The sequence below is a fragment of the Sinohyriopsis cumingii genome, chromosome 15 (assembly GCF_028554795.1).
Source record: "Sinohyriopsis cumingii isolate HCF-2022 chromosome 15, ASM2855479v2, whole genome shotgun sequence".
Taxonomy (NCBI): domain Eukaryota; kingdom Metazoa; phylum Mollusca; class Bivalvia; order Unionida; family Unionidae; genus Sinohyriopsis; species Sinohyriopsis cumingii.
Window position 1 is genome coordinate 8,063,476 of NC_142975.1, and position 26,695 is coordinate 8,090,170.

A 26,695-nucleotide genomic window follows, 5' to 3' on the forward strand; every position below is an offset into this window, starting at 1 on the left:
TGCCTGACAAAATGATCCATACTTCCTAGCTAATCCACATGGAAATCTCAGAATGACCTTTCCTGACAAAATGATCTATAATTCCTAGATAATCCACAAGTAAAGCTCAGTTAGAGTGACCTCTCCTGACAAATGATATATAACTCCTAGATAATCTACATGTAAAGCTCAGTTAGAGTGACCTATCCTGACAAAATGGTCTATAACTCCTGGATAATCCACATGTTAAGCACAGTTAGAGTGACCTCCAAATTAGGAAACTCCAGCTTATGTTCAAATATAAAACTGATATGATTTTAAGGGTGCATCCACATCATGGAGGAACATAAATTAACATTAAACACCTTGGTTTATTTCAATTAAAGATATAGACAAGCTTTATTTCAGTTAAGGATATAGACTGTCAGAGCCTTATTTCAATTAAGAATATAAAATGTCAAAGCTTAATAGACTGTCAAAGCTTCGATTCAATTAAGGATATAGACTGTTAAATCTTTATTTTAATTAGGGGTATACACAAGCTTTCTTTCAATGAGGATATAGACTGTCAAAGCTTTATTTCAATAAAGGAAATAGACTGTCCAAGTATTATTTCAATGAGGATATAGACTGTCAAAGCTTTATTTCAATTAAGGAAATAGACTGTCCAAGTATTATTTCAGTGAGGATATAGACTGTCAAAGCTTTATTTCAATGAGGATATAGACTGTCAAAGCTTTATTTCATTGAGGATATAGACTGTCAATGCTTTATTTCAATGATGATATAGACTGTCAATGCTTTATTTCAATGAGGATATAGAAGTTTTCTGTGATTGAGTTTCTTGCTAAATATATTTTAATGACATGGTGCTTGATCTGATCTTCACAAACAAAACTTAATCCAGACTTCAATAAGTGAATCACTGGCTGAAAGTTATGTCTGATTTTTTACTGACCATGGGGACTCTGGCCTAAAACCTGTCTCGATTTACCCACCAACTCAAGACTGATAGAGAAAATCAAAACATTAGAAAAATCTGAGATGCACATATATTCATATGCAGTTTTCAGTTTGCCACAATGAGAAATTGGAGCAGACCAGATCTGTAGCAGAATTTAAATTCATCAGAAAACTTAAGATAGTTAAGGTGATCCAACTATGAGGTGCTGGCTCTAAACACCTCCAACAGGACCAGGACTATGTCTACTCAGTCTAGCTGTACATTGACTAATCCCCTGTTTGTGAGGAAATTCATTCCCACATGTATGAAATCTTGAGATGGAATAAACTCTAATTTCTTGAAGATGGATAACAGGCCCAGTGAAATCACTAGTGATCAACAGTGGGGCAGATCACATCCAAGGGACTCTAAGAGGCTATTGTGGATCAAACAGTTGTCAAAACATTCAAGGTAGAGAAGTTAGACTAAACAGCAGAGCAGAAAATTGGAAAACCTTCCCACCCAAGTAAATCGATCTCAAGATACTAATCCATGTAAGGAGAAAACAAGGGAGGTGAAGGTACATATCATGTAGATCAGATGATAGGCCCTTATGGCATTCCAAACTGATGCTGTGGTATCCATTTTGGACTGTTCCTCCTGCAGAAGACTGTTGAAGGTGGAAAGAACAATAATTATTCAAAACATTACCATCCAACTGTTTATGAACATCAATAAAATTCAAGAGTAAAAGACTTAAGACTTGTGCTCTGTACAACACCCTTCTGCAGAAGGCAGTGCATGTCTTCCTTTAATAGCACTGGATGAGACTTGTGGACTTGCAAGGGGACCGTTGCAAGAGAAGATTCTTCCCAGAACTGAAGCTGGTGTCCTCTTGTCATGATTAGAGAGGACCCACCAATTTTTCCATTATGCTCAATGGGAAGAGGATTAGTTGGGCCTCTAAGGGAATTTATGGAAACGGGATGCAACACAGGAGAGGGAGCTAGTCCTTAGATCAGCCACACCCCCCCTGTAGAAAGGTGGAGGAGCCTGCATTTATTTCCTTATCCAATTACCAGATTTCTTCTTCTGTGTCTGAGTTGATAAGAAGAATGAGGTAAGGGACCAAAAATAGAAGAAGGCACCACATCAGCCTGTTTTGCCTCGGACTCCTGAAAGTCCATGAGGGGTACACTATATACAAGGCACTGGCCCATGGCTGTGTACTTCATATAGCACATTACTGTTAAAGATTGGCAATCATCTGTTGTGCTCAGAAGATCATCCACAAGTTAGAATAAGCATTGGCTGATGTGAGGTGTCACAGGGAAGTGACCACATGAAACTACATGCAAAGTATTTCTGTGGCTATTATCCCATAAGAAATTTTCCATATGGACCGGATAATGGAATCCATACATACTTTTACAGAAATATCCATATGGACTAAAGCTGAACCACTCATATGGATTTCAGTGTATCCATATGGAAATGTTATGGATTCCTTTACGTACTTCTTATGGAAAATCCCATGGAATAAGCAAATTAGTCCATGAGATCTGTAGATTGTCCATATGGAACAAAATTAAAATTCCATATGGAATTTGGCAATAATCTATATGGAATTTGTGAATAATCCATATGGAATTTGGCAATAGTCCATATGGAAATTGTGAACAATCCATACGAAATTTGGAAATATACCGTATGGAATTTGGTTATAGTCCATCCCATACAAACATTTCCAGGCATACTTAAGGTGGATTTCAGACGGGATTTTTAAGCGCTTTCTGTCTAAACCATAAAAATTCTGCTTCAGATTTCCATAAACTGCCTAATGATTCTTTTACATTATTGGGAATCAATGATAAATATTCACAATAATTTTTAAAATGGATCATACAGTATGTGTTTCCCTTTACCCTCATTTGTACTTCAGAGACCCCCAATTTTTTATTCTGATCCCCAGTTCTAATACCAAAGTTGTTTTTTTACTGACAGTCTGAACCCCAGTTTTGACATCAAGGAGAGTTATGACTTTCAGTCTTGCACTCCTAGGGGATATACTGATCATAAACTTTATTTTGACAGATATTATCAAATAAATTTAGGTTTTTCTTGTCCTCATTTTCTTTCTTGCATAAAAAACCTAATCCATGATGGCATCACTTAAGTCTTTTTCATTTCACTGAATGTTTGTTGAGATTTCACAAATATTTTGACCAAAACTTCCATTGAAAGTGTGGTGAGATCTCACTAAAATTTCACTGAAGTTTTGTGAGAGTTTACTAAAACTTTTGTGAAATTTCACTCAAATTTTGATCATTATATAGTAATTTACTGAAGTTTCAGTAGTTTTTCAGCATTTCAAAAGGTTTCAAATAAATAATGGATATGAATTAAACAGGACTTTATTAACCAAGGTGATATTTCAGTCTACATGAAAAAAATTATACAGATGTTGTAATTATATGACATCCAAAGGCAAGAGATATGGGAGTTAATAACAATAACAACAACAATAATAATAAAGACTTTATTTAGAGAAAGTAACTCAGTTAGTTACAGAACTAATCTATCTTGAGGCCTGGCTTCTATCTGTTAAATACAATATATATACAACATGATGTGAAGAATCTGGCTTGACACTAAATAATTAAGTGATTTTAAAAATCAAAGTATCAAGCCTGGAACATATGCACAGGCATCTGTGAACACATAAACATATAATAAAATATAAAATATTAACCTGCATTGAAAAATTCAACTCTGAAAATAATGCAAAATTACAGAAAAGCATCCCTTTGAGACATTGATTATGAAAAGAAGAGATGCTAGAAGCCTGCCTTATGTCACTTGTACTGAGACTTAGTCCTTGCTCCATAAGCAGCCATGACAAACATTTATCATGATATAATTACTCTTATTTTACACTAAATTCTAATACACCTAAAATATTTCGATATATACACAATAATATATATATATATATATATATATATATATATATATATATATATATATATATATATATACCACTCACGATATTAAAGGATGATTCTACTTGTGGGCCAAGAAAACTATGTAAAGATATGACTTGATATCTTTGATAGACATGGGTATCTGCATGCACAATTCCCACCAGTATCTATATGTTGTCCCTCCTTAAATTCTGGAATCAGTTTGGCGTTATATAACTTTGAATCGTCCTAGTTCAATTCCTTGTCATATTTGGCACATTAGCCACTAATGTAAAGCTCTTTATGGCACAAAAAGCAAAATGCTAGTCCTGGTGTTCAGTTTTCATAAAGACTGACCAATTACATTCCCACTGAATTTGCATTCAAGCTATTCTCATTGCCACACATTTTTCAAATGGTTATTCAAACTTGTATCCCGCTCGAAAATTCAAATTGACATGTTTAACAAGCATGCTCAATCCCATCAGTTTCCATTACGCGACGATTCATTGGGCATGTACAAAATTTTGACCAATCAGAAAGCTCTTTACAATGATTATCTGTTAAACAATAAACAGAACATACACTTATCAGAAAGCTCACTGCGGAATGGGACTGGATAGAACATTATTTATTAAAAAAAAGTTTCGGAGACAATATTAAAAAAAGGGTCTATATCGAGGAAAATCTGATTCAAATCAAGAGAAAAGAGAAATTCTGTTTTAAAATGGAAAACAAGAAAACTTGTTTGAGGGCAATTAAATCCAACTGAAGTTAAACAAAAATACAACAAGAACAACAACCAAAATTTTAAAAAAAATATAACAAGGAAAAATGTGGAAAGAAGTTATTGTGCTCAAAATGAACAATAAAATTACAGCTGTCAGAAACAGGAAAATTCAATGTTGCTGAAAATCACATTAAAAATAAAAATAAAATTCAAATTGTACAAGAAACAAAAAATAAGTTTCATTATATCTTACTGATATTTTTTTATTAAAATGTCAGTGATATTACAATCACAAAATATCACAATATTTTTAGAATTTTTGACAAACTCTCAGTGAAATCTCAATCACAAATTCTCACTGATATTTTCAGAAATGTTGGCAGAGTCAGTGATATTTCAATCACAAAATTTCACTGATATTTTCAGAAATTTTGGTAAAATCTCCTAAAATACCATAATTTTTGTGAAAAAAGGACATTTGAGTAAATGACAAAAAATTTCACTGTGATTCTGCTGAAATTTCAGTCACATTTTCACTAGGGTATTATTTTTGTAGAGCATTATTTAATAGGAAGCAAAAAAAATTATTTTTCTTCATAAACATCTGATCAAGCCTAAAATCCACCTTGCACCAAATTTTCTAAGTCCAAAGATTCCTCTGTTCTTGTACTACCAGATATTAATATTCTGATCTTGTTTACATTTTCTCTACTGTTTTTTATCATGTCTTTGTCTGTTTTTAAACATCTGTGGAAATAAATTAAAGAAAACTAACATGCATATATTTTCTTCAAATTTATGAGTATGTATTCATCTTTCCACATCAGCTACACTGAAATATACATGTACTCTAACTCCCACCAATATTTCCTTTTGAATCAGATAGTTTAGGTTCTTAATTTTTCCATGATACTATAACACAATTGAGCCTGCTTTTCATATGGAAAAAAGTGCTTATCAATTAAAGTTGCAACTTTAATTCATATGGAATTTTCACTTGCTGTTAAGTACTTATGGAATTTATTTGGAATAAATTGTCTGATTCCATAAGTTTTTCAGTCCATATCTCTTCCATATGGATTGCTGAATTATTCCATATGGAATCCATGAGAAATTTCTGTATGGGATACTATTTGTAATCTAAATCCTTGCAAATGTTTTAGTTTTATTTTCAATTTAAATATGAAATGTTATTGTTGGCATTAGAAAGTAACAAACTGAAGGCAGTAAAACAGTTCTCAAATAATCACCGTATGGGCCAAGTAGTCTTCGTTGCTGACTGTATGGGCCATAAGCAGGTGCCTGATTAGGACCAGCTGGAGGCCACTGTCCCCAATTTCCACGGGCTCCCACTTGCGGCTGACCATATGGGCCAGATTGTCTACCTAAGACAAAGAAAAGTGATATCATATATATCTGCAAAACAAACAAAAAACCCTCATTCTGACAAATACGAACGAGATTCCTTTATCAAAACTGATAAATCCTGATTTCAACCATTTGATTCCTGGTTCTATATAAACAATTAATTACAGACATGCTAATTAACTGAAAAGCATATTCAAATTTATTTTGTGGAATCAATGCAGAATGTCCTCTTACAAATTTAATCTTAATCTTTCTGACTGGTGATAATCTTTCACAACAGGTGATGAAAATAATCAATCTTTGGGTACATTAAATAAACTGCACTGTTATAAGTGAAAAAACTCTGTGATTAAAATGGGACTACTGCAAAATCCAAGTTTGTAATTTTAATGTAAGCTGAAACCTAACTTTCTGACTACATGCAAAATAACAAACCCATTACTAACTATATTTGGTCATTCCATCTGTCATGTGTATCATAAACTATTTTGTCATACTTACCTCTGGTCAACTATTTTCTGATCAACGTAGTGGTCTTGTGTTGCAAGTGTGCAACATGAACTCACATAGCATCTATTTTCTTTGAGGATCTTTGCAAAAAAAAATTTTCTTCATATGAAAATGCAATCAGTTCATCTATTAATGCATACAAAAATGCAATACCAAATTTCATTTCTCTACCTCAAATAGTTTTTTGCTAAACTGTGCAAACAATATTTTTGCTAAAGTTGACTATAGTCCAAACAGTTCAAAAATGGGGAAACAAAACTGAAAAATTCTTGTAAAGAGCTGAATGTTTTATCAGGTCATCTACTTATAAATACAAATATACCTACTATATTTTATTTTCCCAAGTTTATGTGGTTTTTACAGTCCAAACATAGTAAATGTATGAATAAAACTGAAAAATTGTGTAATAACCAGAAAATATAATCAAATTACCATCTAATTAACCACATAAAGTGTGCTAGAGTTCAGGGCTGCAGTGCATCAGATAGTTTATGTATTATCACACTAAAATGGTTTTGTAATGGATATCTGACTTATTGACATATGGACAGACCAGATTAAAATTATGTCTCTTTTTTGCTGTTACAGATGTCAACTGAAAATACAGAGGCATAAATTTAGATTCAAATTCCTCACTGCCTGTCTGCTCCCTCTGCCTGTCTGTCCCTGTCATATCTATGGCAACCATTTTATCCCTTCATTCCCCTGGTTCTTCTCTGCCTGTCTGTCCCCATCATATCTGTGTCAACCAAATCTATCCCTTCCATCCTCCAGTTCTTCCTGCATGTCTGTCCCTGTCATATCTATGTTTACCATGTCCATCCAATCCATCCATATACTCCCAGCTGCCCATCTGTCCCAATCACAGATATGTTAAGCATGCCCATCCCTTCCATCAACCTGCTTCCACCTACCTGTCTGTCCCTAACACAGATATGTTAAACATATCCATCACTTCCATTAACCCGCTCCCATCTGCTTCTGTCCCCAGTCACAGATATGTTAACTATATCCGTGCCCCCAATGCCACAGCTCTATCTGATACAATCATATCTATGTTAAGAATACCCATCCTTTCCAGTTTTTTGTTCAAGGTCTTGCCTTAGAATGCTCTAAAAATGAACTTCTGACCCTCATCCTGGTCAGTTTATTGTGTCTTATGTTACTGAATAAGGCTATAATAATCAAAAAGTATTCATTCCTCCTTTAAGTTCAGGATATAAAGATATTTACTTCTGTGTTCAGCTTTAATCTGAGAGGAATCATATGACTGAAAATTATTCATCGGAATTGCAAAGTACGGATTGACATTAGGACTAAAAATTATTAGGGTTTATTGTGAATTAATTCAAGAACAATCTGGATTATATCACTGTGATACATCAAGACTGTTGGCACATCTGCTCATCCAAGAATACTGGCACATCAACACATTCAATACTGTAATTCATTCGGAACACTCTACACTTCTGGACTTGTGATCGAGCATCTAGGATTTAATCTGGTTTTATTTCACAATACTGCGAGTTCCATTTATATTTTCACTTTGTACTCTAAGGAATTAAGTTATTTGTTGGATTTTACTAAACTTATTTTCATTTCTTTCTGTTACTTAGTTTAAGACCATAGAATCATAACACATGTACATCCTTTCAATTCCCTTCTTTGAATCCCATCTGCCAGCCTGTCCCAATCATATGTATCATGAGAAAAAGTCCATCACCTCCATTCCTGACTTACTGTATGTCATCCTGTCCCAATCATATGTATGGTATGTGAAACAAGTCCATCCCTTTCATTCCCTACTTCATATATGTCATCCTGTCCCAGTCATATGTATGTGACACAAGTCTATCCCTTCCATTGCCTACTTCCCATTTGTCATCCTGTCCTAATCATATGTTTCACATCACCATCCCTTCCATCATTCCCTGCTTGTCATCCACAAGTCCATCCCTTCCATTCCCTACTTCTCATCCACAAGTCCATCCCTACCATTCCCTACTTCTCATCCACAAGTCTATCCCTACCATTCCCTACTTCTCATCCACAAGTCCATCCCTACCATTCCCTACTTCTCATCCACAAGTCCATCCCTTCCATTCCCTACTTCTCATCCACAAGTCCATCCTTTCCATTCCCTACTTCTCATCCACTAGCACATCCCTTCCATTCCCTACTTCTCATCCACAAGTCAGTCCATCCCTTCCATTCCCTACATCTCATCCACTAGTACATCCCTTCCATTCCCTACTTCTCATCCACTAGTACATCCCTTCCATTCCCTACTTCTCATCCACTAGTACATCCCTTCCATTCCCTACTTCTCATCCACTAGTACATCCCTACCATTTCCTACTTCTCATCCACAAGTCCATCCCTACCATTCCCTACTTCTCATCCACTAGTACATCCCTTCCATTCCCTACTTCTCATCAACTAGTACATCCCTTCCATTCCCTACTTCTCATCCACTAGTACATCCCTTCCATTCCCTACTTCTCATCCACTAGTACATCCCTTCCATTCCCTACTTCTCATCCACAAGTCAGTCCATCCCTTCCATTCCCTACATCTCATCCACTAGTACATCCCTTCCATTCCCTACTTCTCATCCACTAGTACATCCCTTCCATTCCCTACTTCTCATCCACTAGTACATCCCTTCCATTCCCTACTTCTCATCCACTAGTACATCCCTACCATTCCCTACTTCTCATCCACAAGTCCATCCCTACCATTCCCTACTTCTCATCCACTAGTACATCTCTTCCATTCCCTACTTCTCATCCACTAGTACATCCCTTCCATTCCCTACTTCTCATCCACAAGTCAGTCCATCCCTTCCATTCCCTACATCTCATCCACAAGTACATCCCTTCCATTCCCTACTTCTCATCCACTAGTACATCCCTTCCATTCCCTACTTCTCATCCACTAGTACATCCCTTCCATTCCCTACTTCTCATCCACTAGTACATCCCTACCATTCCCTACTTCTCATCCACAAGTCCATCCCTACCATTCCCTACTTCTCATCCACTAGTACATCCCTTCCATTCCCTACTTCTCATCAACTAGTACATCCCTTCCATTCCCTACTTCTCATCCACTAGTACATCCCTTCCATTCCCTACTTCTCATCCACTAGTACATCCCTTCCATTCCCTACTTCTCATCCACATGTCTATCACTTCCATTCCCTATTTCTCATTTGTCATCCTGTCCCAATCATATGTTAAACATGTCTATCCCTGCCAGTCTGTCATAATTATATCTATGTTAAACATGTCCATCCAATCATCCCTATGATAGTTAGGATCTGTCTGTTCCCATCATCTATGATAATTTCATTCCAGCTTAATAACTTTGACTGAACTTCATATATAGTAGTAATCAAAAACTGTTATGTGACTGCTCCTTCAGATGTGCAAGTGATGGATAGGAACACAGGAAACAATATCGACAGTGGAGATAATTTTTGTTATTTGTCTACAATAATTAATAATCATTGGGCCTTAACTGGTGAAAAGATCAATTAAAGTTTCCTTTAAAACTATTGGCAATACAGTTGGAATTTATTATCAAATTTCGGAGTATTTTTCTTGCTGTTGTTTGAAGCTCTTTGCATTGCTGCTCACCAGCAACGTGACACAGTGGTACTCACCAGAGTTGTGACACAGACTGGATCATGTGGTTACATGTGCCTGAAGTACAATTATTGCAAACATTATTCTTTCTCTTGACACCAATACAGTACAAAGGCTTTGTATTAAGTTCAAGGCTCAGGTGGCACTCAGTAAATTCTGTATTTTGCATTGGGCTAAATTTTTACAGACAAGGAATTTCCCAGGTTTTCCTCACTGGTTATACTGGCCAATTAAAAATTACCTTTTGTATCTTAGGTATTGTTAAAAAACATTAAATTCCCTTTATTTTTGGTTTACGATTGATGGGTGTAATTTGGGTTATAGAGTAAACAGATTGACCTTACTTCAGATGTGCACCTATATAAAAAAATCTGCAAACTCCACTTGGTCATTTTCACTTCCTGGACTGGTAAATTGCCCGAAAAAAGAGCCAATAACTTTTTTTTACATTTTATATATGACAATTCATTCATTGCACTTTCAGAAACTGGTACTGTTAGTCTGACAAAATTTTGTCCCCATTTTATTATCTGATGAAGATGATGTATTTTAGACTTTATTCAGGCTGATTTTTTTAGCATATGGGAGTAGACATCAGTTCTGATGTGTGCTTAGATCATGATAATTTCCATAATTACAATATCCAATGAAACTCCAGACACAGTAAATGAAAATAACATAGAGGTATGCCAACATTCTCTCCAATGTGCATGTTGCAAACTTCACCATACACATGTCACTCTATCAGAAGTTCATGATATCTGTAGAGTGCCCCCTTACATTAATTTCACCCTTTTGCCATCATCTGACAAGGTTAAGTTATGGGCCCTGTTTGACTTTGTGGCCTTTGTAAATTAAATCAAGCCTTCTTCAATTGAATCAAGCTGGAAAGGGTATTCTTGTCTTACAGCCTCATTTCTAGTCCTGTCTTTTATAATAAGAGAACTTTATCTGCAGCTTCTTCTAGAACCTGTGGTAGTAACACCGAATACAAGGCATCAGCCAAATGGTTGTTTAGTGCATAATCTGTGGTAGTAACACCAAATACAAGGCGTCAGCCAAATGGTTGTTTAGTGCATAATCTGTGGTAGTAACACCAAATACAAGGCATCAGCCACATGGTTGTTTAGTGCATAATCTGTGGTAGTAACACCAAATACAAGGCATCAGCCAAATGGTTGTTTAGTGCATAATCTGTGGTAGTAACACCAAATACAAGGCATCAGCCAAATGGTTGTTTAGTGCATAATCTGTGGTAGTAACACCAAATACAAGGCATCAGCCAAATGGTTGTTTAGTGCATGTATCACATAATTAAGATTGACCAACAGTAATCAGACACACAAGTCAGAACTGGATTTGGCAGCTGAAGGTAGTGTAGGGTGGGGTGAGGAACCACATGAAATACTCTCCTATTATATTTTGTAACTGTTGAATTTGTCATCTAGATCCTTGCAAATTTTATATTTTGTTCTGTTCTTCATTTTTGCATACATTTTTTATTATTTTCAATTAAACTAATTAGTGTTATTGTTGGCATGTTTTTGGTCCCGTGAAACATTTAAGGAGCAACAAATGGAAGGCTGTGAAACTATTCACATATAATTACGGTATGGCCCAAATGGTCTGCCTGGATGATTGTATGGTCTGTGAGCAGGTGCTTCATTATGGGTAGCTGGTGGCCCCTGTCCCCAACCTGATTCCATAAGGGGCTGATGACGCGGGCCTGATTGTCCACCTAAAACAAAGAAAAATGATATGATATCTATCTGTAATTCCATTCTGACAAATATGAATGAGATTCCTGTATCAAACTAGATCAGACCTGTATAAAGCTTTTAGGTTCCAAAGATTAGGCTGCTTGATCTAAAAAGGTAATTTAATTAATTATAACCATACTAATTAGCACTAATTAGCCTGTAAAACCTTTTCAAATTAATATGTGCAATCGATGCCAGTCAGCATTTCTTATTACATGTACTGGTCTATTCTTAAACTTTTTGACTGGCAAGTACAACCTTTAATAAAAGGTGAAGAAAATAAACAATCTTTGGGTCCTTTAAAAAACCTGCCTTGAGATGATCTGTTTCTGTGCTTAAATGCAGTTCAGGACCACTGCAGATTCAAGTTGTTTAATTCTAAAACAGAATGAAACCTAACTTTCTGACTGCACAAAATAACAAAACCAACTAGTAACAACTACATTTGGTGATTCCCATCTGTTTTGTAAAACAGCCTTTGTACATGTGTCCTCTGAAGTATTAGCCTAATTTGCTGTTCAGACTGCTGGAAATATTTTCAGTGTAACTGTTTCTAAAGTTCATTCTCTCTCCTCCCCCCACCCCAGATATATCACTGAACATCTACTTTCTTTAAGAATCATTGCACTTATCTTCTACCAGTTGTACCAATTTCTTGTGATATATTACCAGTATCTCCTAATTTAAGACAAGTACACTTTTTATTCTTTTAATAAACATGACATCATGAAGGTATTATTTGTATCATGTTTACATAGAAGCAGCTTTGGTACATTTACCGTTATCCTAAATCAAAACAACAGTGTGTGAGCAACTCTTATTTTTCATCTTTGATGCAAGAAAGTTGTGTTTGACATGTGTAGGATTCATAAAATGAAAATAAAAACAAAACAACAGACTGAATCAAGTACACTCAAGATGGGTTACTGAATCAAGTTCACTCCTTCTCAAAAAGATAAAACTAAACTATTGATTTCATAATTGGACAAAAATGTTTCCTAATTTTATCAGTTTGGGTGCAAATCAAGAAAATACAGTTGGGGTCCTCATCATGATGGATAAAAAAAAAGCAAAGAAACAAATATGAAATCTTAAGCAAACTAGATTTGTGTTTGTATTGCATGCGCCATATTCAGGTTAAAAATTTCAAAGTCCCAAAATGTTGACAATGCAAGCAGGCCATCTAATGATACAAAAATGCATATCAATTTTATGTATCTACATCAGTGTCAGGCTGACCTGCAACACTGTGCATGTTCCCAATGCAGACCAAAACAGTCACAGTCCACAAATATTCAAAGCTAAACAAAATTGGAAGAAAAATAGTGATTATAATGGTGCAAAAATGTAATAATCAGTTCCTCTATCTACGAAAAAATGTATACCAAATTTCATTCAATTTAACCTTGAATAGTATCTGCTAAACTATGCTAACAAAATTTTGGCTAAAGTCCAAACAATTCAAAATGTACAAAAAGAACCAAAAAGTTGGTGTAAAGAGTTGAAAGTCATTAAGCAGGCCATCTTGTAACATATCAACCTAATTATGCCAACCAAATTTTACTTGCCTACCTGAAGTGGTTTATAATCTCTAAAATTTAAAAGTATGTTTAGAATTGGAAATTTGCTGCAATCTCCTGAAAGTCTAATCAGATCATCTACTCAAGGCAATGATAAAGTAAGCATGACATGAGTCAAATAGGTTTTGTCATTTTTGATGGACTTCAAACTTATTTATATACATGTAGGGACAGACAACAGCAAAACAATATGCCCTCTTTGGGTTTTGCAGCTGCATCATAAAAACCGCTGTTTTTATTTACAAACCAGTGTAAAGGGAGGAAAAGTGCAGAATCAAATGTCCAAAACAAGTTTTAGTTTTAAAACAAAATGCTGACTCCTAAAGACACATGGATTCAGTAATGATACATAATCTTTTAACTGTTGATATCAACGATGACTCCTGAAGACACATGGTTTCAGTAATGACACACCATCTCCTAATTGTTGATATCAATGATGACTCCTGAAGACACCTAGATTCAGTAATGATACATCTTCTAACTGCTTGTATCAATGATGACTCCTGAAAACACCTGGATTCAGTAATGTCATACCATCTCCTAATTGGTGACATCAACAATGACTCCTGAAGAAACCTGGATTTCAGTAGTGACACAACATCTCCTAATTGTTGATATTGTTATGGATATCTATATTTTTTTGGTAATTTTTGTTCATGATTGTAAATTGTAGTGATTATCTATAAAAAAATATTACATAGCTAATTTTTGCACACAAGTATAAATTCTATTTTAAGATATTAAGAGTGCCTGTAGATTGCATATGATCTATAAATAATTGTTGTCAAGCTTTTAATAATAGGACCTGTTTACAAGTTTTGCAGTTATTTCACATCAGTTAGGTCATGCAGTCAGGTGGGTTGTTAGAAGAATAGTTATTTCCCATTGGATGGGTCTGTCAGCTGGGTTCGTGTATGATGTTGGGTATTGGTAAAATGTCATGAAGTGAGTAGGAAAAAACTGCATTTTAGGACTCTATGCCTGTATATAAGCAGGTAGAGCTGGACAGTTTATTCATTCTTTATTTCCTATGTTCTAGCTGAAACATCAGTCTGCAGAGGTATTTAATGTTGTGTTTAGATAATATTGGAGAGGAAACATTTGTTTATATTATTCATTGGAATTACAAAGTGCTCACTGGACTAAAATTTTATTCTGGAACAATTGTAAATTTACTCAAAGGAGTTCTGGACAATGCTATTTAGATAAATCAGGACTCTGCAGACAGTACATCCAAGGATCTGAAATTTCATTTAGAAAATTTGATTCTTTTGTACCTGAGTAGAACTTTTAGGATTATTTTGGATTTAATTCATAACAGTGAAAGTTCCACTTAAATTATCATGTTATAACTTTGATAATTAAATTATTTGTTATGTGTTACAAAATGTGTTGGTTTTGATTCTTTCTGTTAGTTTATGACCATAGAGTCATAACAATATGAACAATGACTCCTGAAGACACCTGAATTCAGTTAAAAATAACACATCTAATGATTGCTGATATCGACAGTGACTCCTGAAGACACCTGAATTCAGTTACAAATAACACATCAACTGATTGCTGATATCAACAATGACTCCTGAAGACACCTGAATTCAGCTACAAATAACACATATACTGATTGCTGATATCAACAGTGACTCCTGAAGACACCTGAATTCATTTACAAATAACACATCTACTGATTGCTGATATCAACAATGACTCCTGAAGAAACCTGAATTCAGTTACAAATAACACATCTGCTGATTGCTGATATCAACAGTGACTCCTGAAGATATCAAAAATGACTTATGAAGACACCTGAATTCAGTTACAAATAACACATCTACTGATTGCTGATATCAACAATGACTCCTGAAGACACCTGAATTCAGTTACAAATAACACACATACTGATTGCTGATATCAACAATGACTCCTGAAGACACCTGAATTCAGTTACAAATAACACATCGACTGATTGCTGATATCAACAATGACTCCTGAAGACACCTGAATTCAGTTACAAATAACACATCTACTGATTGCTGATATCAACAATGACTCCTGAAGACACCTGAATTCAGTTACAAATAACACATATACTGATTGCTGATATCAACAGTGATTCCTGAAGACACCTGAATTCAGTTACAAATAACACATCTACTGATTGCTGATATCAACAATGACTCCTGAAGACACCTGAATTCAGTTACAAATAACACATCGACTGATTGCTGATATCAGCAATGACTCCTGAAGACACCTGAATTCAGTTACAAATAACACATCTACTGATTGCTGATATCAACAGTGATTCCTGAAGACACCTGAATTCAGTTACAAATAACACATCTACTGATTGCTGATATCAACAATGACTCCTGAAGACACCTGAATTCAGTTACAAATAACACACATACTGATTGCTGATATCAACAATGACTCCTGAAGACACCTGAATTCAGTTACAAATAACACATCGACTGATTGCTGATATCAACAATGACTCCTGAAGACACCTGACTTCAGTTACAAATAACACATCGACTGATTGCTGATATCAACAATGACTCCTGAAGACACCTGAATTCAGTTACAAATAACACATCTACTGATTGCTGATATCAACAATGACTCCTGAAGAAACCTGAATTCAGTTACAAATAACACATCTACTGATTGCTGATATCAACAATGACTCCTGAAGACACCTGAATTCAGTTACAAATAACACGTCTACTGACTGCTGATATCAACAGTGACTCCTGAAGACACCTGAATTCAGTTACAAATAACACATCTACTGATTGCTGATATCAACAATGACTCCTGAAGACACCTGAATTCAGTTACAAATAACACATCTGCTGATTGCTGATATCATCAATGACTCCTGAAGACACCTGAATTCAGTTACAAATAACACATCTACTGATTGCTGATATCAAAAATAATGAGGACTGCCACAGATATAATCTAGCAATGTTATACTAACAGTGGCTAAAAATGTTGGTGCTACATGTAGGGACATGAAAAGTAACATTACTGTGAGAGGACTCATATACTGAATGATGTGTAACATACTTAGAAAAAGTGAATTTGTGTTTCTTTGCATGCTAGATAGCCAGGTAAATAAAAATCCCCGATATTAAATCAAAATTCCTGACCAACTTTTGCAAATCTCTTGAATGGCCTAAGTTTGCCTCTTTTTCCATCACATGTATCTCAGTGACATACATGGCCCAGTACATATTCATTTCGTCACTAATTTATCCACCCAGAGACTTATTTTAGGGACAGAAGTTTGCATCACGAATTCAAGCCTAGGAGAGAAAACATTTCTTATTGTTTAGTTGATTACCATTCCAGAATAGCCATTTGCTCAACTCACCTTGATAAAAAGGTCAGTTTAGTGCAAATGATAATGCTTGTGATGAACAGAAAATCAAGAGAAGCCATATATGGCTTTTCTTTGCCAGTCTCATTAACCAAAACATCGCCTGCTTTTAGGGGTAAGTTTTAAATAATGAATGACCCCTGACCCTAATGAGAAGGGATGTAACTCATAGCTATTTACAAATAAGAACTTTTTTCTACAGCAACAGCTTTAATTCACAAGTAGATGAAGATATCAAACTTGTCAAAGTGGCACAAAAGGTGACCTCCATTTATGCAGTGATAACATGCCCAATTTCACATAACCCAGCAATGAGGTGTTTTGACCCTATACCTTAATTATAAGACCTGCAACCTCGCTATTCATTCAACACATGATATCTTTGAGTTACACTGTCACTGTGACAGGAGTACGGAGTATAAATGAGATAAGAAATGTCTGAAGATCAAGTCACATAGTACTCCTTTACCAAAGGATCATGAAGCAATGCTTATTAAGTTTCATACAATGAGTGGTCACTGTAGATACATGCTAGTGATGGCTTAAAATGGAGTGAAGCCACTTTTTGGTTAGGCAAGTGACCATTACAAAGAGGACATTTATATAGGAAATTTGGCATGGGTGGAGATGAGGGGAAGATTAATTAGAATGGTTGTTGTGAACAGTGACCGCAACATGTCAGACAACAAATATATTTAACAGTAGAAAACAGTAAAATGATGATTATAGTAATGTGTTATTGAAACTGCTGGATATATTCAACTAAAAATATCTTACAAGCTGAATACTGTCATAATGAGAGGTAAAAGAAAATCAGCACAAAATAAAATAATGTGCAGCAGAGCAAGGTACCATATGGCATGCAAATTATAACAGCCATCGGCATTTTAGTAAGCTGAACAGGTAGATATGGAGAAAGGTTAAACAGCATTGTTTCCATCATTGCAAACCATAACAAAACAATTCAGTTTTTGGTTGATATGGCAGCCTTATATCATGCTATGCAAAAGATAGGTGGCTAAAATGGGGTAAAGACATGAACCTTGTCGAAATCCCCAGGAAGCCAAAACCCTCCAAGAAAAAGTATATACGTACTGCAGGATTAAATAGAAAATGGAAAGATGTTGCAAAAAGTTTACAAAAAAGATACAAAATAACAATGGCAAGAAACAAAGAAATGTTTAAAATAGAGGGTAAAAAAAGCCCAAGACTTTAGTTGCAACAAAGTTACAGAAAGCATCTCAGACATATTACCTTCAATAAAAATAATAATAACAATAATAATGATAATAATAAAACAAATTATTATTATTATTATTATACAAGATGACATAAATAAATTATTTCTGGAGTCTTGTATCTCTATAATTTACCTGAATTGTCTCGGACAAACTTGCCCTGTTGTCTATCCTGCATCCAATTATTCATGATGTCTCCTAAATCGTTAAGTTGACTACTTGCTTTTACAGTCCTGGTTACTCAGCAGCTCATTAAAAACTGAAAACAAAATTAAAATTTATTCTCAGAATGTAAGTTTGTATACTATCAATATTCTCCCCCAAGAAATGTTACTTTCACCGTTGTTCTCCCTCCACTAGGCACTACATACAGGCACAAGAATAGCCTTTGTGACCATGCACTTAAAAATTTAAACAACATATGACACAATCTCAAAAGTTATTGGCATCCTAAAATGCAGATTCCTAGTTCAGAGGACAAATGATTAGGCTTCCAACCTGCTCCTGTTCCTATTAGTTCTTTTGTACAATTCTTTATTTGTACAAATATAGCGACAAGTAACAATAGAGATGTAACAACATATCAATATAGCAGTACTGTTATGCAACCATATCACAATTCATATCAGCACAAATTCTTCCATATAGGTATTTTACATCTATATTAGACTGGTAGTGGAACTAATTTTAGTTTTTCAAAAAATAAATTGGAAATAAGAACATTCACCATAATCAAACACTTGTCTTAGGATAGCTGATTAACAATCATCAAAAAATCTATATCTTGTTACCAGTAAGTGGGCAAAGAGTGATCTATTGAATCCAGTAAGAAGGCAAAGAGTGATCTTTTGAATCCAGTAAGCAGGCAAAGAGTGATCTATTGAACCCAGTAAGTGGGCAAAGAGTGATCTGTTGAATCCAGTAAGTTGACATTGAGTGATCTATTGAACCCAGCAAGTGTGCAAAGAGTGTCTACTAAGCAGTAAGTTGACACTGAGTGTTTTACTGAACCAAGTAAGTAGGCAAAGAATGATCTATTATACCCATTAAGTGGGCACAATGTAATCTACTGAATCCAGTAAGTTGACATTGAGTGATCTATTGAATCCAGAAGGAGGGAAAAGAGTGATCTATTGAATCTAGTAAGTTGACATTAAGTGATCTATTGAATCCAGTAAGTTGACATTAAGTGACCTATTGAATCCAGTAAGTTGACATTAAATGATCTGTTGAATCCAGTAAGTTGACATTAAGTTATCTATTGAATCTAGTAAGCAGACAAAAAGTGATCTATTGAATCTACTAAGCAGGCAAAGAGTGATCTATTGAATCCAGTAAGTTGACACAAAGTGATCTATTGAATCTACTAAGCAGGCAAAGAGCAATCTATTGAATCCAGTAAGTTGGCAGTTATCTATTAAATCATTACATATTTTCAAAGCTGTGGGTAGAATAGGCCGATATCTCGCGAGTCACGAATACACAGAGAGGGGAGGTGGGTATCTTGTGCGTCCAAAATTTATATTATTTTGAACAGAATATTCTGGTGACAATTGCCTCTTTTCAAATGGTAAGTATTACATTATTTTTATTTTCGTTAGTCGCTCGAATTCGGTATGCGTTTTGCTTCGTTATTGGTGATCGAAACCTTAGGTGCGCAGAAATGCCCGACAGTATTGTACCTTCACTCTTAAAATATAATTTATTATCTTTTTAATGAAAATTTGACAGAAAATTTTAAGTAGAAATATGCTTACCCCTTATCAACAGGAAATTCAGTTTTGTAAACGAATTCCGCGAAAACACTGTTTTACTTTCATTTTCGGACTTAAACATTCAGTTACGAATCGATTTTTTTATATACTCAAGTCGAAAATATTCAGTTACGAATCGATTTTTTATATATACTCAAGTCAAAAACATTCAGTTACGAATCGATTTTTTATATATACTCAAGTCGAAAACATTCAGTTACGAATCGATTTATTTTATATACTGAAGTCGAATGTAGGTCATCATGCTAAGCAGCAGAGAGGGCGAACAGACCAAATGATTCCGACAAACAAAATAAAACAAACAAAAAAATAAAATCTGTAGAAAGGTCCAGATTTTCACAAATAAACGTTTCCTTGAGATGATTTTATTTTTTGTTGAAACCAACCCCATCAATAAAACCCTATCGAAAAGGTGGCTGAAAAATAAAGTACTCTACGTGTTTATTTTTTTTTTTTGTTTAATTACTGGACGACCAACGTTGGTAGGCGCCCTCTCTGCTGCTATTAATTAAAAGATTGTTATATTAAAAATAATGGTACATCCAGAATCTCATACTGCAAGAACAGCACGAGAACGATTAGAAGCAATTAAAAAATTTCTTCCCGTGCGAGATTCATTTAGAAAAAATCTACAAGCGCAACAAGAAGCACAAGTTGAGTACGAAGAAGACACTAAAAAACTGTTTAAGCCCGTCACTGCAGCTACTGAACAAGTTACAACAGTCATCAAAGAGGATCTTCTTCCGGTATCAAAACAAACAGCAGAACAAGCTGAAAAAATAGCAAGAAGAACTAAACAGACAAAGAAGATTTTACGAGATCTTCCACCTGGCATAGCCAGGGAAATAGCTGCGGCTCAACCTCCACCTGTTGGTGAGGAAATACTTGAAAGTATTGGAAAACTTCGTGCTGAAGTCGCCGACGTGCAAAAAAAAAACATACACCTGAACCAAAACCAAAAAAAGAAAACGTAGAATTGATTGCAAGATTTAAGGAAGGTTTTATCGAAGATATTAGAAATACTAAAAGAGAAAAACTACCTGAAAAAATATTAATTAGTATATTTAATAAATCTATAATTTTAAAACCTAGTTATGAAAAAGCAAGTGATGATGATCTTATTTAATGGATATATCGTGTATATATAAATAAAAAACAAGTTAAATATAATGATTTTGAATATAGAAATCTTCATCAAGAAATAAGAAGACTTTATGGAGAGCAAATAAAACAACTAGAACAAGGAGAACTCTTCCAGTATCAAATAAATAATCACACATACGTACACAATCTCGCATTATATTTCTGCACTGAACAAAAAAAATACAACTAATTTTTAATTCCAAACACTATTATGCACGTATTTCTGTAATCGAGTCAGTATGTGCTGTACATTAGATCTAAAATTAACCCGCCACGATCGATACAGACTAGACGCTGGATTCTGCACTCAGTAAGCTGGAATATACATGTCGGTTTTCTGTAGGTTAGATAAAATATACAATGTATTCTATGTGTTGCGTTGTTCTAAATGTTTCACGAAAAGAACAGAAAAATACACGAACTGTATATTTTTGTAAGTTAGAAATCATAAACGGGTAGGCAGCCCACAGACCTTGGATGTTGTATATGATTATGACCATAAATTACCTCCCTTTCATGAGTCAAAACATAAGTAGTATAATAATTATAATTTCTGACCCCAAAAAAATAAATCTAATGCGAAGTAGAGATGATAATTATTGATACGGAAAGATGATTTTCTGCTTATATTTCTTTGAGAAAGCGGTTTTATATATATTTTCTGCTACTTTTTGTACTGAATGCGGGTGAATATCAAAATATTTCGCAGCAGCACACATCGAACGAAATATAATTACTTTGCCAGTTTCTGTGTTTGCAGCCTTGATCACCCTTCTAGAAACTGTTTTACATCTTCCAGTATTACCACATGAAGAGTTCACGCTTTGCGTGGCAACTCGAAGGTTAGTTAAGGAGTTGTTCTGAGGATCTCCATCAATATGATCGACCACAAGACCGTCTTTGATCAATCCAAAGAAACATTCGTACGTAAATCTATGACAGCGATAACTTTTCTTCCCAACAGTAAATATGAGATAACCAAAATTATTGATATAACCAACTGGTTTTTTCAACCTGCAATTTCTAATCATTCCATTACGATCTGATTCATAGTTTGTTATTGTGGGATGTGGGACAAATTTATTTTGCTCCATTATAATAATATTATTTGTTTAAATCATTGTTTGTCTGAAATCTTGATATATAATCCTCCACGGATTTTATAGCGTTTTCACCATTATTACTTTTTTGTCATAATATCTTTTAAGCTCTCTGAACCGTTTTCCCCCGCACTTTCCACATAATTTTGTTTTTCCTCGCACTCCAACACCACACCGCAGACACGGTATTGGTCCTGGACTTCCTCGCCGTATACCCTGTAAGTGCATCCAACAAAATTCACCTCTACAGGATTTATTGCATCGATTTACTGAACCTATCATCAACCATCTGCATTGAGACATTGTATACATAATACACTGGACAACAAATTTTTACAAAAGTCATGTTACTGAAATAAAATTAGTCAATTCTTATCAATTTTTATGTGCTGAACACGAATATGACAGTCAAATTGCAAAATTGGCTCTAGTTTTTTTGTAATCTGCAAGAAATTAATGTTTACATAACGAAATGCATTCCAATAGTAAAAGGTCAACTGTAATAGCCTACCTATAAAAAAATCAAGTCATTGACTACATCTTAGATTTCTTCGCCTGTCTCTTGTACAGCTGTTCGGGAGCATCTCTGAGGAGTGTCCAGCAGTAGTCAGCCAGCATTGTAGTGGACCATTTTCCCTGGTATCTTTGTTCCATTGTTGCGATATCTTGATGAAAACGTTCGCCGTGTTCATCACTAACAATACCACAGTTGCTAGGAAAGAAATCCAAATGGGAATGAAGGAAGTGAATCTTTAGAGACATATTGCAGCCAAGTTTCTTATACTTCATCAACATGTCTTCTACTAGTTCCTTATAGTTTTCTGCCCTAACATTTCCGAGGAAGTTTGTAGAAACTAGGCGAAAAGCATTCCATGCTTGTTTCGCGTCACCTTCCAGCAAGTTGTTGAACCGGTCATCTTTGAAAAGCTCTCGAATCTGAGGACCCACAAAAACTCCCTCTTTAATCTTTGCTTCGCTGAGTCGAGGGAATTTTTCATGCAGGTATCGGAATGCTGGCAAAGTCCGGTCAATGGCTTTCACGAAGTTCTTCATCAAACCTAGTTTGATTTGAAGGGGTGGTAGCAAGATTTTCTGAGCCTCAACCAGAGCTGGGTGTTGGATATTCTTCTCTCCAATGGCTACATTCTGCCTGTGAGTCCATTCCTTCCTCATGTAGTGCATTTCCCTTGCTCGGCTATCCCACTCGCATAAGAAACACATGTATTTTGTATATCCTTGCTGCAGTCCCATTAAAAGGGCAACTACCTTCAAATCACCACAGAGGTGCCAGCTGTACTTGTTATACTCAATGGAATTCAGTAGCTGCCTTAAGTTATCGTATGTCTCTTTCATGTGGACAGCATACGCTACTGGAATAGATGGAAGAATGTTTCCATTGTGCAAAAGCACAGCCTTGAGACTCAGTTTCGAAGAGTCCACAAATAGTCTCCATTCTTGTGGGTCATGAGTGATTTTTAAAGCATTCATGAGGCCCTCAATATCGGAACAGAATATCAGATTACTTTCCTTTCTGAAGAAAGGCTCCAATTGCTGGTGGCGCTTTCGATATGCAGTAATTGTGACATCTTCTTCTAGAAGATTCCATTGTTGGAGTCTTGATCCTAGCAATTCTGCCTTGTTCTTTGATAAGTCCAAATCACGAATCAGGTCATTTAGTTCTTCCTGTGTTATTCTGTGGGGGGTTGATGATGCACCACAGTGAAAATCTGGATCACTGCATGCTGATGGACCAGGAGAAGAACAGGTCGACTCACCTTTGTCTTCGTCAGATGAATCAAGAGAATATTCTGCTGGAGGTTCTGGAATAGGAAGTCCCTCACCATGTGGAACTGGTCTCAATGCAGACGGAATGTTTGGGTAGACTATTCTCGACTTCTTTCGCTTCGTTATTCCGCCGGAAAGAGGAGGAACCAAGCAGAAGTAACAGTCATTTAGGTGGTTGCTTGGCTCTCTCCACACCATTGGGACTGCAAACGGCATTGATGACCTTTTGCAATTCAACCACTGTGAAAGCTGTGTTGTACATGTAGCACAGCATATATGCGGAGCCCAAGGCTTGTCTTGGTCACCAACCTTGCATCCGAAGTAAAGATGATATGCCTTCTTCACTTGAGAATTGATACTTTTCTTCTGGTTGGCAAATGTCACTTCCCCACAAATATAGCAATAATTGTCCGCGGTATTAACACACTTTCGAGGCATTACTGTTCTTTATTGTACGTAAATGGATAAAATAATAAGTTTTATGTAACAGTAGCTTGAACTGTCTCGCACAACGTCTAAAATATTTTAAATGCTGAACCTATCTGATTGGGCTTTATATAGTACACTGCTTACGTCAGCTTCAGCAGCCGCCTGGCATTAGTATAATAGGCCTACACATGTATAGTACACTGCTGACGTCAACTTACTTCAGCAGCCGCATGGCATTAGTATTGCATTGCATCAGAAAATGATGCAATCAACTGTGGATGATGTGAGCATGATGGTATTATGCAATGTTACATCATTATTCCGGATGTTGCTGCAGTCCTACTGGAGAAATTTACACAGTGAAACATAGAAAATGAGGTACATGAATATCTTCAAAACGAGAGCCAATACAAATTTTTCACGGTTATATTCGTGTTCGGCACACCAAAATGCTACAGATTAGGGCCTTTTCAAGTCAGTAATGATTTCACTGTTGACCAGTGATATTTTTTATTTAAATATTTGTTTTAATTATATGAACGAGTTTGAGAAATTATCCCAAGCTAGGCCTGTTAAGTATAAATTCAACCTCGACAGATTATCTTCTGACTTACCAGTACGAGATCTGGTTGATCCGAAAAATAAAAGTCTGATCTCGAAAATTCACGACGCCAAGAAGGAATTTTACACAGATGGTGCTTCTCACACATGGTCAACGTTCAAGATTATACGCAACACTGACAAAGTCAGTGTCGACTCTGTCAAGGACACCACAATGAATGACAAGCGAGCGGCAACTATCATTAACTACATCACTGAATACGAGAGCAATCAAAAATATTTCCTCAAAGTAAAATTTATTGTATTAACAGAAACAGGTAGTTGGATTATCCGTGACAAATATGATCCTGTCCTTGGTAATAATAAAATTGTCATATTAAGTAAAAATTCCAGACCGGGTCTACTGACGGGTATTGACAAACCGTATTATGAGCGAGCGTATCCTGTAACAGCGGTTATTTATGGAATCTATGAGATAAATAAAAAACCCAACGTTGATAAACTGGCACCAATGAAATTTTCAAGGTTAAATTATGTAGCCGAACGAGTAATAGAACACTTTACAAACGCGATGCGTGGAAACGGATTAACTGATTTAAGACGTAAAAAAATAAACTCGTGGGCTGATTCAGTTAAGGATACAGGTGCTACAATAAAAGATGTTGCTGAGTTAGGAAAACTATTAAAATTTCCAATAACTGTAGCGACAATAACGGGAGAGGTACTGTACGAATCTAAATATAAATCGAAAGGAGCTTCAATAAATATTATTGATCATAACGCGCATACATGGACCAGCGCAGCAACAATATTTCCACGTGATCGAACTGTTAGATTTTACCCCCCAGATATGGGGGCAGATAGTATGTTTGATTTTATCAACGAAATAAGTAAAAACGATCCTGTATCGGTATGGTTATTTAAAAGTAATGAGGAAGGTGAATTTGATCAGTTTGTTAGACCAAACGGTGAAATATATCGAACAGAATCTCTCCATGACGAGATGAAAAATCTCGCGGATAAGTTTTTCGCGGAAAATACTGACAAATTACTAACTAATTGTTTTACCGTTCCATCTGTTGCGGCTCATTTCGCTAGAGAACGAAATTCATGGAAACCAACACGATTTGATTTACTCGAGGACGTACGCGCAAGTTGCGTCGAATACGGACATGGCGGATTATGGAATACCAAGTATAATTACAATGATGTTATTTCGGTTGATATGATTGCATGTTATCCGGGAAGTTTCCTAGGATACGGAGATTGTTCCGTATACTTTAAAAGATTCGGTCACCCCACAAACGAGATGACGCGAGTGGCAATTAATGGACCATTACCTGATTTTGATCTGACTGGATTTGCTTGTGTTGAATCATTCGAGGTTAACGCAAATCTTCACAAGATTTGTTATGTTTGGTTTGGCAGACATTTTTGTGAAAAACGTTGGGCACCTATAGTTTTGTTACGATATATGCTAGATTATGCGATACTGACATCGTTGGTGGTCAGTGAGGCAATTATATCATATCACGCGCAGACCGAAGTTTGGTTGCCCATGCCAGATTATATCAATCTCCATGAAGTTATTAGCGAGTTTAAGGAAAAATGTCCTGATGTTTCCGAAGATGATATTATCAAAGAAGCTCCTAAAATTCTCGAGATTAAACTCAAAACCGCAAAAGATCTCGGTAGAAAAATTATAGGTAAATTTACTCAAGGTGGTGCATATGATCATAAAAGACATCATACACGATTAATTTTAGATGATGCCGAGCACGATTTTATAA

At 35.5% G+C, this 26,695-nt stretch overlaps 1 protein-coding gene across 1 annotated transcript in view; it reads right to left on the reverse strand.

Moving 5' to 3' along the window:
* Nucleotides 1–26,695, reverse strand: part of LOC149781227 (uncharacterized) — a 74,273-nt gene that overhangs the window by 43,091 nt on the left and 4,487 nt on the right. Inside the window, exons 2-4 of the mRNA XM_089935310.1 lie at nt 18,248–18,371; nt 11,753–11,881; nt 5,866–6,000 (exon numbers count right to left, since the gene is read on the reverse strand). Coding sequence (XP_089791436.1) covers nt 5,866–6,000; nt 11,753–11,881; nt 18,248–18,302 — 319 coding nt within the window. The 5' untranslated portion in view covers nt 18,303–18,371. The remainder of the gene's footprint in view (nt 1–5,865; nt 6,001–11,752; nt 11,882–18,247; nt 18,372–26,695) is intronic.